The sequence below is a fragment of the Aquarana catesbeiana genome, linkage group LG08, assembly GCF_042186555.1.
Source record: "Aquarana catesbeiana isolate 2022-GZ linkage group LG08, ASM4218655v1, whole genome shotgun sequence".
Taxonomy (NCBI): domain Eukaryota; kingdom Metazoa; phylum Chordata; class Amphibia; order Anura; family Ranidae; genus Aquarana; species Aquarana catesbeiana.
Window position 1 is genome coordinate 286,888,446 of NC_133331.1, and position 18,448 is coordinate 286,906,893.

At 44.3% G+C, this 18,448-nt stretch overlaps 2 protein-coding genes across 3 annotated transcripts in view; both read left to right on the forward strand.

Moving 5' to 3' along the window:
- LOC141106770 (uncharacterized) overlaps positions 1 to 18,448 on the forward strand; it is a 177,774-nt gene that overhangs the window by 17,068 nt on the left and 142,258 nt on the right. The window contains 7 exon segments of the mRNA XM_073597697.1: positions 9,634 to 9,774; positions 9,927 to 10,083; positions 10,200 to 10,297; positions 10,408 to 10,549; positions 12,655 to 12,800; positions 12,803 to 12,903; positions 12,905 to 13,289. Of these exon segments, the coding sequence (XP_073453798.1) occupies positions 9,634 to 9,774; positions 9,927 to 10,083; positions 10,200 to 10,297; positions 10,408 to 10,549; positions 12,655 to 12,800; positions 12,803 to 12,903; positions 12,905 to 13,289 (1,170 nt within the window).
- The window catches only part of LOC141106589 (uncharacterized), a 50,881-nt gene continuing 40,016 nt past the window's right edge, over positions 7,584 to 18,448 (forward strand). The window contains exon 1 of one of the 2 annotated variants that reach the window (XM_073597489.1): positions 7,584 to 7,865. The gene's annotated coding sequence lies outside the window, so the exon portion shown is untranslated. The remainder of the gene's footprint in view (positions 7,866 to 18,448) is intronic. The other variant, XM_073597488.1, reaches the window with a different exon arrangement.

Below are 18,448 nucleotides of genomic sequence, written 5' to 3' on the forward strand. Positions count from 1 at the left end.
AAGCCGGCCATAGATTGGTCAAATCTCGGCCGGGTTCAGCAGGAACCGGACAAGATTCAAACCATGTATAGGCAGGCTGTATGTGCCCAAGTTGATCGATCGATGGTACAAACCAGGCTGCTGGATTCTACATGTGGTTATCGCTAGCAGCTGTTATAGCTGTAATCTCCTAATGGGGACAGTTTACCTGCCCACCCCAGCCCCACCAAAAAAAACACAATAGCCCAGTGGTAGGGATTTCACTGTCGACACTGTTGCTGGGAAGAAAATCGCTCCGTTTTTTTGGGGGGTTTTTTTTGTTTTCTAAGTGAAGAGACAGCAAATAGATTATCTGCTGGCAGAGCTAAAGAGGGACATGAGAACCCAACTATCTATTTGGTCTTTTGGTTGCCAGAGGGTGCAGGTACTGACCATGGGGGAAATAGCAACTGATGAGGAAAGGGGGCCATGACAGAGAGACAATCGTACAGTGGTCTTGGCCAGAGGGTCTCCAAACTATGGCCCTCCAGTTGTTCAGGATTCAGGAACTACAATTCCCATCATGTCTGTGAATGTCAGAGTTTTACAATGCCGCATGGGATGTGTACTTCCGCAAAAGCTGGAGGGCCGTAGTTTGGAGATCCCTGCTCTAGGCCCTTCAGTTTATCCAGGTACTAAAGTAGAACTATGGGCAAACCTTTTTTTTTTTTCATTTTGGATAGAGCAAGAGAGGGTTATAACCCTTGTCAGATTTATTTTCGCCATCTGTGTTCGATTACCAAGATTTACCTTCACTTCCTGTCTCATAGCCAAACAGGAAGTGAGAGGAAATCCCTGCAAATTAAGGGAATTCTTTGGGCCCCCCCCTAGGTCACCAGAACTAGTCCCACCATTGGAAGATTTGCCTCTATTACTTTTCTGGGACAACCTAAAATCTGCAATTTTCTTTTACTTTCACTTTCAATGATAATGGTAAACAGGACACATAGAGAGGGTGAATCTCCATAACGTGGACACAGCAACAAAAAATGACAGTTGTCATAACTCACAATTTTTGAACTTCAGAATGAGGGACACTTGAGGAAAGGGGGACCTGCAGCGCACGCACGGCGCCGTGGAAAAATGTGGGTGTTGCCAAACTCTTACCAGTGGGAGGGGCTTAGGGGTATGGTTAAACAAAACCCAGGCTTTCTTGTATAAAATATGCTTTGATTGCTTTGTCTAAGCCTACCTTAAAGCGGAGTTACACCCAAAAATTGAATTTCTGCTTTTTGGATTTCTTCCCCCCCTCCGGTGTCACATTTGGCACCTTTCAGGGGGGAGGAGGGAGCAGATACCTGTATAATACAGGTATAAAAAAAAATGTTCTGAAATCACACTGTACCTGGATTGCATATGAATCACACAGCAGCAGAAGTGGGCCAATTCTACATAGCAGGAGTTCAGGAGTGTGCTATGTACAGCGTGTATGGTTCACTAGTACACTACATACAGAGTACAGAGTTGAGAGGTGTGCTACATACAGAGCGTAGAGTTCAGGAGTGCACTACATGCAGAGTGCAGGGTTGAAGAGTACGCTACATAAAGAGTGCAGGGTTAAGGAGTGTGCTATGTACTGCGCGCAGGGTTGAGGGGTGCGCTGTGTACTGCATGCAGGGTTGAGGGGTGTGCTGTGTACTGCACGTAGGTTTGAGGGGTGGGCTGTGTACTGCGTGCAGGGTTGAAAGGTGTGCTGTGTAGTGCGTGCAGTGTTGAGGGGTGCGCTGTGTACTGCGTGCAGGGTTGAGGGGTGCGCTATGTACTGCGTGCAGGATTGAGGGGTGCACTGTGTACTGCATGCAGGGTTGAGGGATGCACTGTGTACTGCGTGCAGGGTTGAAAGGTGTGCTGTGTAGTGCGTGCAGTGTTGAGGGGTGCGCTGTGTACTGCGTGCAGGGTTGAGGGGTGCGCTATGTACTGCGTGCAGGATTGAGGGGTGCACTGTGTACTGCGTGCAGGGTTGATGGGTGCGCTGTGTACTGCGTGCAGGGTTGAAAGGTGTACTGTGTACTGCGTGCAGGGTTGAAAGGTGTGCTGTGTACTGTGTGCAGGGTTAAGGGGTGTGCTGTGTACTGCGTGCAGGGTTGAGGGGTGCGCTATGTACTGCATGCAGGGTTGAGGGGTGCACTGTGTACTTCGTGCAGGGTTGATGGGTGCGCTGTGTACTGCGTGCAGGGTTGAAAGGTGTACTGTGTGTAGGGTTGAGGGGTGCACTGTGTACTGTGTGCAGGGTTGAGGGGTGTGCTGTATACTGTGTGCAGGGTTGAGGAGTGCGCTGTGTACTTCATGCAAGGTTGAGGGGTGCTCTGTGTACTGCATGCAGGGTTGAGGGGTTATCCTCCCCCCATTCAAGTACAGAGCTCTACAAATAGTGCTTCTGTCTGCAGGCTGCCGACACAGGTATCTGTAGGAGCTTCCGCCGTGGGGTCATGTAGAATCCCCGCCCCTCCCTCCTCTGCTCTGATGGGACGAGCAGCTGGGTAGATACCCACCTCCCTCCTCTGCTCTGATGGGAAGAATGGCCGGGTAGATTACCCTAGATAGGAGGGCGGGTCTGTGCAGCCGATAGGAGAGTAGCGCTGTCACTTGTAAATTTACAAGTGACAGAATGAAGAAATGAGCAGCGCCGGCTGAAAAAAGCCCCACTTGTGTCCATGGAAGTGCGCCCCTGCCAGTAACGTCAACTGGGCTCCACTCCGGAACTTAGCTTTGATTCACCGGGACACTTGGACTTACTGTACATCAAATCCCGGGATGGTCCCGGCGAATCTGGGACGGTTGGGAGGTATGAGTTGTTCTAATCCCTCTCCATTCTATCCAAAACTAAAAGAAAAAGTTTTGCCTTTAGTTATACCTCAACTTAAAGCGGAGGTCTGCTGAAAAAAAAAATATTAAAAGCCAGCAGCTACAAATACTGCAGCTGCTGACTTTTAATATATGGACACTTACCTGTCCAGGGAGCCCGCGATGTCGGCAGCCGAAGCCGATCCGTCCTTCGGCTCTCAGCTGCTGCCGCCGCCATCCTCGGTAAGGGAATAAGAAAGTGAAGCCGTGTGGCTTCACTTCCTGGCTCCCTACTGCGCATGCGCGAGTCATGCTGCGTGTCCTCTCTGGTTCCTGCTGTGTTCTGTGTCTCACAGAATACAGCGGTGGAGGAGAGTGTAGGCGCCGGAAGTGGCGTAGGTCATCGCAAGCGCCGCAGTGATCTATGCCAGGAATTGGGAGCAAATACCTGTATTAGACAGGTATCTGCTCCCTCCTCCCCCCCCCTGAAAGGTGCCAAATGTGACACCGGAGGGGGGAAGGAAGCCAAAAAGTGGAAGTTCCATTTTTGGGTGGAACTCCACTTTAAGGCCCTACTGGAGTCTGTACTGAGGGAAGATGGGTATGGAACACTTGAGTTAATGCAGAGGTATTACTGGGCTACTCAGTGCCGATATGGAGGGGGTGTAACCAGAAATCATAATAACACAGTGAAAGCTTGATGCACCTTCTTGCTCCAAGCTGATGTTCCAGGGATGACAATGTGCCACCATGAAAATCAGTACTACCCTGCCACGTGAAGATACGGCCCCTAAATTTTAAAGAGAGTATGTTGCAAGATATGATGATCGAGATGACATAAATATGTAGCTCTTTTATTATCAAAACCAATATGTTCTTTTCTGAAGTCTACTTCTGAAATTAGAAACTGAGAATTTTCTAGTTTGAGAAATGGGAACTTCTCTGGCGACGTCTCCACTCAGTCAGGCCTTGACAAGTGGGATCTCCAAATGACTCCAGGGTTGCGACTCCAAAGTTGCTGCTCTCAGATACACCGATGCAAATGACTCCAAGGCTGAGACTCCAAGGTTGCGGCTCTCATATACACCCATGCTAATGATTTCAAGGTTTGCGGCTCTCAGACACACCCATGCAAATGACAAATGACTCCAAGGTTTGCGGCTCTAAGACACACCAATGAGACAAATGACTCCAAGTTTTTGGCTCTCAGGCACACTCATGCAAACGACAAATTACTCTCAAGGTTGAGACTCCAAGGTTGTGGCTCTTACACACCCATGCAAACGACAAATGACTCCAAGGTTGAGACTCCAAGGTTGCGGCTCTCAGGCACACCCATGCAAACGGCAGCAGACCAAAATATGCCTGGGTCACTAGATGACAATGGATGCACAAGGAGTGTACTGAGGTTACAGAGGATGCCAGAAGCTCTGGAAACATTGGGGTGCCAGTAATGAAGAAATTCACAGGGGAGCTCTGGAAGCACTTGGGTGCTGGACACACAAAAGTGCACAGTAACAAGAGTCTCTGGAATGCTGGGATCACAGAGAAGTAAAAGTGCAATAATCTCTGGGAGCAGTGGGATGCTGGGATCACAAGAAGGTAGGAGTGCTAAAGTCTCTGGGATCAGTGGGTCGCTGGGATAACAGGAAGGTAGGGGTGCAAGAGTCTCTGGGATCACAGGAAGCCAAAAGTGCAAGAGTCTGTGGGAGCACTGGGGTGCTGGGAGTACACAGGGTGCATGGGTGTAGGAATACTAGAAGCTTACTTAAGCGTACACAGGGTACACCAGTGTAGGAACATGTTTGTAGAACTACAAGTAACAGATCAGCTTTGCAGGCTGCAGCTGATCTGTAAAAATATGCCCCCTTCCTTAGGGCCTCTCTATGGAGGAGGAAACCCTGACCCCTTGGGGAACTGTCCTTCTGACTGAGGGTTATGAAGATCAGAGTGAAACTTAGGGAACATAGAAGGTACTACAGAAAATGTCACTAGCTAATGCATCAAGCAGACCACTGGGAACATCTTCACATTACCCCTCACCTGAGGAATGGCCTCTGGATACTCCAAGCACAAGTTGACTGATGGATCAGAACCTAGCAGAAACCTAGCAGAAAGGAACCACCAGTATCAAAACTGCAGTTGAGAAACAAGTCACTAGGATCTGCCATGTCACCAAAGAGAAATCCAGGAGCACCATTGTCCATTAAGTGATGCTTGGAGGAGTCAGAGAGCGTAGTAGATAGCACAGTGGATAAGTGGTTAGCACTTCCACCTGGCAGCACTAGGGTTGTTGCTTCAGATGGCTGCATGTGATCCACAGGATAAGTATGGCCAAAAAAGCTTTGACTATACTTCTCCTTTAGGAAAGCGCTGCTCCCTGCTCAGTGGTATTGAAAAAAAAAAAAAAATTTTATGCATTGGTATGGTATGGTATGGTTTGGCATGTCCCCTAGGGCTGCCACCTTTTCTTCAAACCCAACCCAGACACATTAGCAGCGACGGCAATTTATTTTTGTAATATACAAAACAAATTGGCTGATAAGTCACATGACCAGGGGAGAGAGGAAGAAGGACAGTCTGTCTTCATTGCTCAGCAGTGCCGCGCTGAGACTGAGGTAAGTTCTCAGTCTCAGTGCCGGCTCTCTCTATCAAACCCTGCAGGATGGAGGGAGGAGAAAGACAAATCCTCTTTCCAGCTATCTTAGGTAGCCACAGTCCGGTCTGAATAACGTGTCCAGGTTTCAGACGGACTGAAAACTGGACACAGTATTCAAAACCCGGAGTATCTGGATGAATCTTGGACAGGTGGTAACTTATAAGGCTTGAAGCTCAAAAACGCTGGAGAAGAAAAAATGATTCTCTATGGAGATGGTTTACATCTCCACTCCAAGTCGACTGAAGCCAAACGTCTGAAGCTCAAGCAAGTTCTGGAGCTTTGTTTGTCACTCGAATCGGGCAGATTTGGGCGTTTTTGGCGCGCTTGTATTCCCATAGAAATTCATTGGAAACGCGCCATTCGTGCATTTTTGAGCGTTTCTGCGGGCCTTTTTGCTCGATTTTCTGCTTAAATTAAAAAAGTAATAATATATGAATAAATAAATGTAAAATACACAAATAACTAAAAATCATCATAAATAAGTAAAATAAATGAATAATATGTAATAATACATTAACCAGTCAAATGACGGCGGGGCGGTGCGGCTCTCGTTCTGGGACACTGTCATATGAACGGCCACGCCCGCGGGGGCAAGCAGCACGGCAATCGCGGCCGCGCCGTGTTGCTAGGACACGGTGCAACCCCGATCTCTGTTCGCGGCTCTTTAACCATGTGACCGGCTGTGTCCAATCACAGCCAGTCACATGTAAACACGGAGATGCCGGTAATTGGCGCTCCTCGCCTCACACTGACAGTGTGTGGCGAGGAGAGCCGATCAGCGGCATCTCCACGCAGGGAGACATCTAGGCATGTAATCAATACCCTGATTACAATATAGCTCCAACAGTGTCACCAATCAGTGCCCACCATTGCCAGCAATCAGTGCCCACCAGTGCCAGCAATTAGTGCCCACCAGTGCCACCAATCAGTGCCCATTAGCGATTCCAGTCAGTGCTAGCTATCAGTGCTGCCCATCAATGCCTATCACTGCTGTCCATCGATGGTTATCAGTGTCGCCCATCAGTACCGCCTATACGTGCCACCTATCAGTGCCCAGTAGTGCCAAATCATCAATGCCCACCAATTCAGCCTATCAGTGCCCATCAGTGCCGCCTCATTAGCGCATATCAGTGAACAAGAAAAATGACTTTGTTACAAAATTTACAGACAGAAGCTAAGTTAAAAAAAAAAAATTTCAACATTTTTGGTCTTTTTTTGTTTTTTTTTAGTAAAAAATAAAAAACCCAGCAGTGATTAAATACCAACAAAAGAAAACTCTATTTGTGTGAAGAAAATGATAAAAATTTCATCTGGGTACAGTGTAGCATGACCACTCAATTGTCATTCAAAGCGCGACAGCGCTGAAAGCTGAAAAATGGCCTGGGCAGGAAGGAGGTGTAAGTGCCCTGTAGGCAAGTGGTTAATAAATAATAATTAACCTCTAACCTTAAAAAATATTAAATACATTATTATTATTATTATTATTATTATTATTATTATTATTATTATTAATAATAATAATAATAATAATAAAATAACAACACCCTAACTCGAACAAAAAAATACATTGTTAATAATAATAATAATATTTTTTTTGTGTTCGGGTTAGGATGTTTAGTTATTTATTATTATTTTATTTTTTAAGGGGTAAGGGTTAAAGTTAAGGGTTAATTATTTATTTATTGTTACTTAGTTTTACTTTATTGAATTTTTTTTTTATGATTCTTTTTTATTTGTGTATTTATTTTACATTTATTTATTCATTTATTATTATTTGTATGATAATATTAAATAAAATAAATAAATAATAATAAATAACTCTTGCCCCGACTCCTAATCCTAACCCTAACCTAAATTGAACTCGAACCCCCTTACTCTAATGAAAAAAACTATTATAATAAATGAATAATATTTAATAGAAGAAATAAAAGCTAATGGAAAAAGCTGGAATACCTAGCAACAAATGATGTAACAGATTTGAACACTAGATACTCCATTCACTTCATTCTTATTGATAATCAATGAGGATAAGCTCCTGGGGGGGGGGGGCAGCCATGTTATTGTAGCCCATATATGAAGACACGTTGGCATACAACTAAATGAACATGTCACATGTCTTACAAATTCATCCTGCTCCCAGCTGGCGGTAACTTTTAGTGGGTATTAATAGATACCCTCAGGTTTGAACGTTATTTGATAACCAATATGTTCCTCCAAGTCTGCTGGGCTACAACAAAATGGCTGAAAAGAACCACTCACTAGCTCTTACCCATGATGCAAACTGCTGGGGGGGGTGTTGGGTGTTATTGTTGCAGGAAGTGAATGCAGGGAGAGAAACTGCAGTAACCTGACGGAGAGGATATTACGGCTCACCCTGGAGATCATCTACCTGCTGACCGGGGAGGTGAGGAGGATTCTGGGGAACATCACGAAAATGTTTGGTTCATTTTACTGATTGATAGCGGCCAGGAAAAAATAACTTTCCTCCGGTTTTATTCCAGCGACAGATCCCCGGGAAGTTACTGGTTGTGTTTTGCGTTTACATTTGTAACATTTCTTAATTTGTTTTGTAAATAACTTTGTCGCACTCACAGCTAATGAAATATATACACATTTTATATAATGTTTACAAATAAAATAACTCCATTTTACAAATGAGTGTCCAGGTGGCATAATACTTTATGAAGCGCTCTGCATTGTGGCGCCCTCTGAAGAGCGATCCACATTCAGATCGCTTTTTAGAGGGCATTGGGCCGGCAGTAAAGAGGTGTTCTTTTTCCTCCTCGCCGCCTAATTTACCCTATAATGCCTCACAACCGTGCCACAATCACGTGCGTTTAGCAAAGTGTTGTAGTGCCAGTTGCAGCCAGAGTTCCTGGGACAAGTAGTGTTCCTAAAACCATCTTTACCATTAGGGGCTCTGATGAAGGTGCTGAGATCACATGAACACAGGAGAGTCTCTGGGAGTGCGGGGGAGGAGTTGGGTCTTTAGAAGCCTATACAGTGAGAGTAATTCCAGTGTGGAATCAGAGCCACATACATATACCGGCCAAGTGTCCTGATTTCCATGAGACAGCCCCTCTTTCGAAATTAGACCTCCCACAATGACTGACAAAATGTCTTATAGGGGTGCAGACAAACTGTGTGGCTAGCTTTGATGAGAGCCCACTCCGTTACTCACACTATCTGCTGCTTGTGTATAGGTGGTGGGTTGTAAACCTTCCACTACACCACCCCCTGGTCCCATATAGCGCCAACCCCTGTATGGTCAGGAGTATTTCCTTCACAGAGCTTCTCCGTGGTTCCAGATCAGGCCTCCAAAAGTCCTACCGAAGAACTGAGGACCATGTCACATGGGGGCCCAAGTCAAATGACGAGTGATCCGAGGAGAGGTCTGCTCTTCACCACCAGGAGGTCCCCTTCTTCCTGTGATCATTACCACTCCAAACCCAACCACTCCAGATCACCACCCTCTCCATGGAAGGCCCACTACGGAGAAACAAGAACATAGTCCTCAGCCTTTTTTTTTTTTTTTTTTTTGTCAATGATGCTGACTCTCTTTCTGTACAACTTCCACCTTTTATATAGGATCCCGCCAAAGAGGACAATGCTGTGACATCACTTTCTGGGCAAAGTACCAGGAGGAGCCTAACTAAAAGAAAAATCTACTAACCCCCACTTACAGGGGCACTAAAACATATTAGAAATATATATTTTTTTGCTAACCCAGGAAGGTGTCACCAATTTTTTTGAATTTGAGCTATCATTTATGCTTAATAATTCCATATTTTTTCACTTCTTCTTAGATTTTCTGACGGGTAATGGAGAAGGAGAGGAATCAGATGGCAGAGAGGATATTAAACCTCACCCTGGAGATCATCTACCTGCTGACCGGAGAGGTGAGGAGGATTCTGGGAGGTCACATGACATCACTCTTATCTCTATTAATAAAACACTGACCTGACCGGAGAGGTGAGGAGGATTCTGGGAGGTCACATGACATCACTCTTATCTCTATTAATAAAACACAGACCTGACCAGAGAGGTAAGAAATATAATTGTCTCTGAAAAAGAGATGTCATTGATCAGATCTTAGCAAAGAGGGACCATGAGGGCAACAAGTAACTTCTGTTGTTGGGAAATCTATAAAGCGATTGCTGATCTCTCCACAGGATAACATATTTGTGAAGAAGACATCAGGAGAGGAACAGAACTCCAATATGGTTCCTCTACATTCCTTACTATTTTCAGAGATAAGCAATGATAAGATCCTAGAAGTCACCCAGAAGATCATTGATCTGCTGACAGGAGAGGTGAGCGGTGCCGGGAATTCTGGGACATTATCCAGTAACAGACAAGGGATGTGTCTGGATAGTGACTGTATCATTGTGTGTGTCAGGTTCCTATAAGGTGTCAGAATGTCTCCATGGCATTTTCACTATTTTTTGTTTAAATCTACATTCAGGGTGGAAACTGGAGCCATTTTAACATACGTATCAAAGAAGAGATAAAAGAAGAAGAGGAGGAGGAAAGTATAATGAAGGAGCGGGAGTATTTAGAAGGACACAAGGATCTCTACAAGGACGTCATGATGGAGAATCAGCCGCCCCTCACATCACCGGGTAAGAGGAGACTTTATTGTAAAGGAGAGAGCAGTACAGAGGGTCCACCTAGATCCCCCATCATCTGATAAACACATAGAAACAATGTATTCAGTCAGTGTGTGTGTTTCCTACAGATGGATCCAGTAATAGGAACCCACCAGAGAGATGTGCCCGTCCTCTGTATTCCCGGGATTCCACACAGGAAGATCACACCATCCCTCACCATCATCAGGTAGGTGGGACTGAGAGCGTCCAACCCAAACTTGGCTCTAAACTGTATTAGATGATATTCTTCTATGTAGTCTCAGGATTTTAGTGCTCACAATCATTATGTAATTTTAGGCTGTTGAAGCATTAAATATCAAAACTGAGGTTAAAGAAGAAGAAGAAGAGATGCTTGTCAGTGGAAATCAGTTGTCTATGAAGGAAGCTGAAGTGGTGGTGACAATTACTAAGGAGGAGTCTTCTGTACATGTCAGCACAGGTATCTATTACGTAGAAGAAATGAAGCACTTGACATTTTTATTTCTTTCTCATCTATTGAGGGATAAAGGAATTGTGCTACAGTCAGGTTATACTGCTGCATGCAGAAGGTTTATACACCGGCAAACAGCAAAATTGTAAGTCAGTCCCCATATAACCTCTCTTGTGCCCCACATGACTCAGGTCCTAGTAGTTGGATGCTTTTCCTAGCTTTGCTGTTTAAGCTGGTCTCTGCATAGCAGATATTCAGATTAGCACTTCCTCAGCCTTACTAAAAAAGAGAGAGGGTTTGGGACTTTTTATGAGGTTCAGGACATAGAAGGTCAAGTGCCTCCATCCCTATTTTCTGATAGCATAAGGAGAGGGTTTGGGACTTCATGTGAGGCATGCAACCGAATTGGCGACATGAACAAGGAGTGTCTGGTGAGTGTATGGTAAAATGTATCTATCTTATATACATTATATTGAGGAATGGAGATGGAACTTTCATATGGTGTTCAGTATCTCCTTATTATTAGGAAACATGACCTTATGTTGAGGAATGGAGATGGACCTTTCATAGGGTGTACAGTATCTCCTCATTTGTTGGGATCATGACATTATATTGAGGAATGGAGATGGACCTTTCATATGGTGTACAGTATCTCCTCCTCATTTGTTGGGAACATGACATTATATTGAGGAATGGAGATGGACCTTTCATATGGTGTACAGTATCTCCTTCTCATTTGTTGGGAACATGACATATTGAGGAATGGAGATGGACATACAAAAAAGAAAGGGTCCCAAAAGATGACCCAAAATCGGACTTTAGCGGGACAGTAAACAATAGGGATATAGAAAAATAATATTTATTGAAACATGGAGACATACATAGCAAATAGTAGAAAAAAGACCTTAAAAATGAGAATTAAAAAAAACATATACATAAAAATATATATAGTGTAGTGTGAGCCCTAGTGCGTCAACGTGTTTCGCTGTTAAGCTTCTTCAGGACACATTCGGGATTCGCTGGTTGCAAGAAAAGGAAAATGGGTCACACTATCTAAAAATAGAACAGATATGTTGATAATTGGAATGATGGAGCACATTTTTAAAGCATCGTTCTGTCTAATCAGAGAATCAAGACATGTATAAGCATAGAGAACAAACAAAATGTACCTTGCAAGAGAGTCAGTCTTTTTCAACTTATAGTTAAAGAAGAAATAGCATCCAAGCAACCTATACCACATCCCAGGCGGTGGAGATAATGTATACCATGTAAAAGGTCCATCTCCATCCCTTAATAAAAACTGTTATTGAAACATGAAATGTCATGTTCCCAGCAAATAAGGTGGAGATAATATACACCATATGAAAGGTCCATCTCCATTCCTCAATATAATGTCATGTTCCCAACAAATGAGGAGGAGATACTGTACACCATATGGAAGGTCCATCTTCATTCCTCAATATAATGTCATATTCCCAACAAATGAGGAGGAGATACTTTACACCATATGAAAGGTCCATCTCCATTCCTCAATATAACGTCATGTTCCCAACAAATGAGGGGGAGATACTGTACACCATATGAAAGGTCCATCTCCATTCCTCAATATAACGTCATGTTCCCAACAAATGAGGGGGAGATACTGTACACCATATGAAAGGTCCATCTCCATTCCTCAATATAACGTCATGTTCCCAACAAATGAGGAGATACTGTACACCATATGAAAGGTCCATCTCCATTCCTCAATATAACGTCATGTTCCCAACAAATGAGGAGGAGGAAGATCTGTTCCTTGCCATATCAATGGTATTAGTGTCTGTAAACTTCCAGCCAGTGTGCTATAGTTGCTTTGGTTGCACAATTGCTTGTTCTTCATCGACAAAGCTAAGAGGGTGACTTATCAGACCTTGGCCTTTGGAGATGGTTGTGTGGTTACCCCTTATCTGTTTTCCATCTTTGCATTATTTTTATCGCTGTAATTCTGTATCTGAGATCTCAGGAACAGGTGACTATTAGACAAACATACATGACTCCTAACAGCAATACATGAACAATGAACATGCTATTATTATTTTTCCTATTATTTATAATAATAAAAATATATCCAACAGGAGGACACAATGGCTGGAATACCCCAGAGGGACGTCCTGTTTTATCTGCACATTCTAATAAAGAAGATAAGGGTGTGGTGCACTGTTCTCCGGGAGTAAGCATTGTTAACCAAAATACACATCACAAACCTAATCCATTGATAACATCAACAAATCCACAGACTGGTTTGATTCTTTGGAATCCTAATGTAAATCACATACTATTATCCCAAATGTCCAACCAAGATTTCATAGTGCAGATAAATGCTCCCAATCCCGGGGAATCTTCTCCCAATAATCTGCATCCTTTTCAGACTTGTGAAAACTCATTCATAAAAAAACACGACCTGGTTGTACCCCAGAGTATCCACACCAATGAAAAACCCTTTTCCTGTTCCGAGTGTCAGAAGTCCTTCTCAACCAAAGCGTATCTTGCTCAACACCAGAGAGTTCACACCGGCGAAAAACCCTTTTCCTGCTCCGAGTGTGGAAAGTGCTTCTCCAATAGAGGGAACCGCGATAAGCACATGAGAACTCACACTGGCGAGAGACCGTTTTCTTGTCAAGAATGTGGCAAACGGTTTGCACAGAAAGTGACTCTAATCATCCACCAGAAAGTACATGAAAGAAGAATGATCTACCCGAAAACACGCACCACCTGAGCTCACCGAAAAACTGATGGTGGAGTTTCATCGGCTCAGTTGTTATGTCTGTCGAGCAATTGTATGACTATAATGAAGCAGTATGAAAGGATCGGCCAACCTGTACAGAATATTTTAGATTTGTTATAGTTGTGATGTGATCTCTGTTTTTTTATTTTTTTTTTATTTTGTTACTTACAAAGAGTAATTTTTTTTTATTTATAATTTAAGATTGATCTTCAAGTTGTAGTATTGCTTAAAACTCAAAACGTTTTGCCCTCGTCCAAACTGGGAATTGTTCCCTCTTCCTGTTGTGCCATTTAGCCCTGGTTCACTCCAGTGTGATTTGTTATGCCACATGACAAGTCGCACCCCATTTGCGGCAATGGAACCATTAAAATCAGTGCAACTCTGAAAAAGGTTCCTTCACTATTTCTGTGCGACCGCATTGCGACTCGCATTGACATCTGTCAAATGAAGTCACACAGAGTGTCAAGCCACAATGAAATCGGATTGAATAGTCGGCTTTGAAGTCGACGCTGAAGTAGCGCAAACTTCAAAGTCACCCAGGGCTTAGACCATACCTTCCAACTTTTTGAGAAAGGAACAAGGGACACCTATTAGCAATAGTATGTAGGCATAGGACACACCCCCTTCCAAGCCCCCTTGAAGGAGAATTATACAAAAAAAAAAAAATAGTTAAATCCACAAGTGCTTTTTCTTTACCACTACTATTCCTTTGTATTGGCTTATGAAATGTACAAATTGAGCAATTTAGAAATTGGATGAAAAGTTTAGAACTCGAGAAACAGTTTCTGATTGATAAACAGTGCATTTTATATAAAACTATATAGATTAGACTAAAATGAGGGACAAATGAGGAGGTAAGAGGGACAGAGGGACTTTGTTCCAATTCAGGGGCAGTCCTTTGAACTCAGGGACAGTTGGGAGGTATGTTTAGACAAGAATTGAAGGGAAATCCTTCCAACAAGGACACAGTCATCAATAAAGCTGTTTATTTAATGGCGTGAGGAAGAGTTTGAATCTGATATAGGCTCTTACGTTCTCCATTCTGCCAAATAGTATTATTAATAAAAACTATACCCAGCATTTCTACTTTTATTACTGAAGTTCTCTGGGAACAATGGTTGGGGGCTTGTCCTTTCTTCATACGTTGTTGGGGGCTCGTCCTTTCTTCATATGTTGTTGGGGGCTTGTCCTTTCTTCATACGTTGTTGGGGGCTTGTCCTTTCTTCATACGTTGTTGGGGGCTCGTCCTTTCTTCATATGTTGTTGGGGGCTCGTCCTTCCTTCATATGTTGTTGGGGGCTTGTCCTTCCCTCATACATTGTTGGGGGCTTGTCCTTCCTTCATACATTGTTGGGGGCTTGTCCTTCCTTCATACGTTGTTGGGGGCTTGTCCTTCCTTCATATGTTGTTGGGGGCTCGTCCTTCCTTCATACGTTGTTGGGTGCTCGTCCTTCCTTCATACGTTGTTGGGGGCTCGTCCTTCCTTCATATGTTGTTGGGGGCTCGTCCTTCCTTCATACGTTGTTGGGTGCTCGTCCTTCCTTCATACGTTGTTGGAGGCTTGTCCTTCCTTCATACGTTGTTGGGTGCTCGTCCTTCCTTCATACGTTGTTGGGGGCTCGTCCTTCCTTCATATGTTGTTGGGGGCTCGTCCTTCCTTCATACGTTGTTGGGTGCTCGTCCTTCCTTCATACGTTGTTGGGGGCTCGTCCTTCCTTCATATGTTGTTGGGGGCTCGTCCTTCCTTCATACGTTGTTGGGTGCTCGTCCTTCCTTCATACGTTGTTGGAGGCTTGTCCTTCCTTCATATGTTGTTGGGGGCTTGTCCTTCCCTCATACATTGTTGGGGGCTTGTCCTTCCCTCATACATTGTTGGGGGCTCGTCCTTCCTTCATACGTTGTTGGAGGCTTGTCCTTCCTTCATACGTTGTTGGAGGCTTGTCCTTCCTTCATATGTTGTTGGGGGCTCGTCCTTCCTTCATACGTTGTCGGAGGCTTGTCCTTCCTTCATATGTTGTTGGAGGCTTGTCCTTCCTTCATACATTGTTGTGGGCTTGTCCTTCCTTCATACATTGTTGGGAGCTCGTCCGTCCTTCATACCTTAATGAAAGCGATGAATTGCATGGCAGCAATACAATAAAGTTCTCATTGGTAAACCATAGTGTGGACTCTTGCTTTGTTTCATATGTACTGGTACCACTGGTCACAATTGCTTGTTCTTCATCAACAAAGCTAAAAGAGTGACTTATCAGACCTTGGCCTTTGGAGATGGTTGTGTGTTTTCTAAGTGTAAGGATAGGAAATAGATTATCTGCTGAACATTCTGGCAGAAGAACACGAGAGCCTGAGAATTTATACGGGATAGTTGTGATGTTTGATAGTTGAAAGTGCCTTAGTTATTGCATAATATGGGTAAGAGGCTCTATCGCCACCTAGACCAATTTATTGTGGTTATGTTTTAGTAATGCAGTGTAGAACTGCCCCCCGTGGGGGTCACTGAATATAGACTTCCCTGGGGCTCCCTCTGTTTATCCTGCAGCCAGATACTTGAGTATTTTCGCACGACAACCTGCACTTTCATTCGCGCGTTATCCAATGACCAGTCTAGGGTATTTTTTTTTTTTTTTTTTTATTTATTGGTAGAACTTAGATAGGAGAAGGGATTAGTGAGATACTCCAACTTTAACTATGCACAGATGAGGACAACTCTCACTTGGCTTCACTTGGTTGAACTGAATAGCAGACCCTCTGCTTAACCATACAGCATTTGTATGGAAGAATAAGTCCTTTGCTCTGGCAGCAGACTCAATGAACTTTGATTCTTCGGGACACTCACCGGTATCCCCTATAGCTGGCACCTGTCCACTGACTTTACTAGCTTGAAGGGATGACCCTCACAGAACAGGCCCCTAGACTTAGGCCTGTACTCACTGTTAGCCAGGAACAGATCCTTCTAGATGTGTCTCCCTCCCAGTCAGCTCTGTAGGACATCTGGGTTGCAGCTTCTGAGACTCTGGCCCTCAGGTCGACTACCTGAGGCCGCATGGCAGCCTGGACAGAGGAGGGGCAGCAAGCCCCCTCCTTCCAGGACCCCGCTCTCCAGAGGAAGACCTCAAGCATATGTGCTCTAGGTATAAATACAGTCACCCAGCATGCCTTGAGGCACCTTCCTCTGCCAATGGCCAGGGCTGTAACTACGCCTATGCTCCTATTTGTCAGGTTTCCTCCCACTGTCTAATATGCCCTGTCCTATTGGACCAGTGTGAAACAGGCAGAAAACATGAGCAGAATCTGAGGATACTGAGCAGACCCTATCAATGGATCCCTGCTCCGTGTTAGGCAGAGAGAATGTAAATTTGCCTATCAGTCCCCCTGTTAAGCAGGGAGACCAAAAACTATGCACTCGCTAGCACCTACCTAGGGAGGGTGCTACAGTTGTGTTCTCACGATCACACTGTTTTTCATTGATATGATATGCTAGGTCAGGGTTTCTCGAACAGGGTTCCTCCAGAGGTTGCTAGGGGTTTCTTGAGAAATGAGAATTTCTGCCTCTCAGATAAGTTCCCACTGACACCATTGATCTTTTTAGCTATCTGTAAGGGGATAATTCTTCTCAGTGACCACAAGTGTAAGGGGCATGCTTACCACTGACCATCACACTAATGTATCATGAGTTGTAGACTTTGTCATTTTTAGCAGGGGTTCCCTGAGACTGGAAAGTTATTTCAAGGGTTCCTCTGTGTTGAAAAGGTTGAGAAAGGCTGTGCTAGGTGGTTAGCCAGATGGTTGCCTCACAGAATTCATGATGTTCAAATGCTTTATATGTAGTTCATAACCTGTTACCGTCCTTCCTTTTACACACGTTTATGTGTGTTATGGGGCCATACGGCAGACCTAACCTGCGTGTTATGGTCTTCACTCGTTCCTATTAAGCCTCACATTTGTATGCCTTTTTGTTGAGTGCCTGGAGCGTGCAAGGATTGTTCACTGCTCTACCAAACAATCCTTTTTCTTAAAACAATTAATAAAAACAATTGAACCCGTGGTAATTAGGGCAGTCACATGACTATTTTTGTTTACCTCTGTACTGGAAGAACCTCGCAGAGGACTCACTTGTCCTCTTTGCACTGGACTCCAGCAGCCATTTTTGGGCTAGCCTGTGTCTGTTTGGACCCAGAGCTCTCTTGAAGATTGGACAGCCACCTTGTGCCTTAGAGGGTTTTTTTAGATCCCCTGCGGTAGCCATCGCGTGAGCACTTCATGTAGGTATTGACAGAAACCTCTTTTTAGGGCGAGGGAGGCCTAGCCTGGGGACAGGTTCCTGTGGAGAAGGGATATTGTAGGGACATACCGGACACCTCCTGCCTCTACCCAGAATTGGGAAAAAGTAACTTTTGTGTTATTCAGTGCATGAGTCTGGCATGAGTTTGCGCATCGGTTGGACAGTGGAGCATCCCTCTTAGCAGGCCACTTTAATCAGCTACTGTACAGGCAAATCCACTTGAAATAACCTACTGCATACCGAATTTCTATTGCACTACTGGAATTACCTTATGTTTGATGTGGATAAGTACCTTGTTGATAAAGTTGATTTTAGAGGAAGGTTTAATGGTATTTTCCACTGCTGCTTACTCAGCACAGTAAAAACAAAAAAGGAAGTAAGAAAAACTTGTGTCACCTGATCCCTCTGCACCATAACCACACAAAAGCCCTGCAACATGTATGCTCCAGATCTCAAACAGCACATGCGCCAGAACAGGCAGGATCTCCCTGAAGGCACCTGCGACAAAGCCTTCCCAGGACTACATCACCAGTGCAGTGGCGGCTGGTGCTCAAAATTTTTAGGGGGGCGCAAACAAACTGAAAAATTCAGAAAAATACAGAAAAAAAAACCCATCAATTGCAGCCACTGTGCCATCAAATGCAGCCACTGTGCCCATCAAATTCAGCCACTGTGCCCCATCAAATGTAGCCACTGTGCCCATCAAAAGCAGCCACTGTCCCATCAATTGCAGCCACTGTGCCCCATCAAATGCAGCCACTGTGCCCATCAAAAGCAGCCAATGTGCCCATCAAAAGCAGCCACTGTCCCATCAATTGCAGCCACTGTGCCCCTTCAAAAGCAGCCACTGTGCCCCATCAAA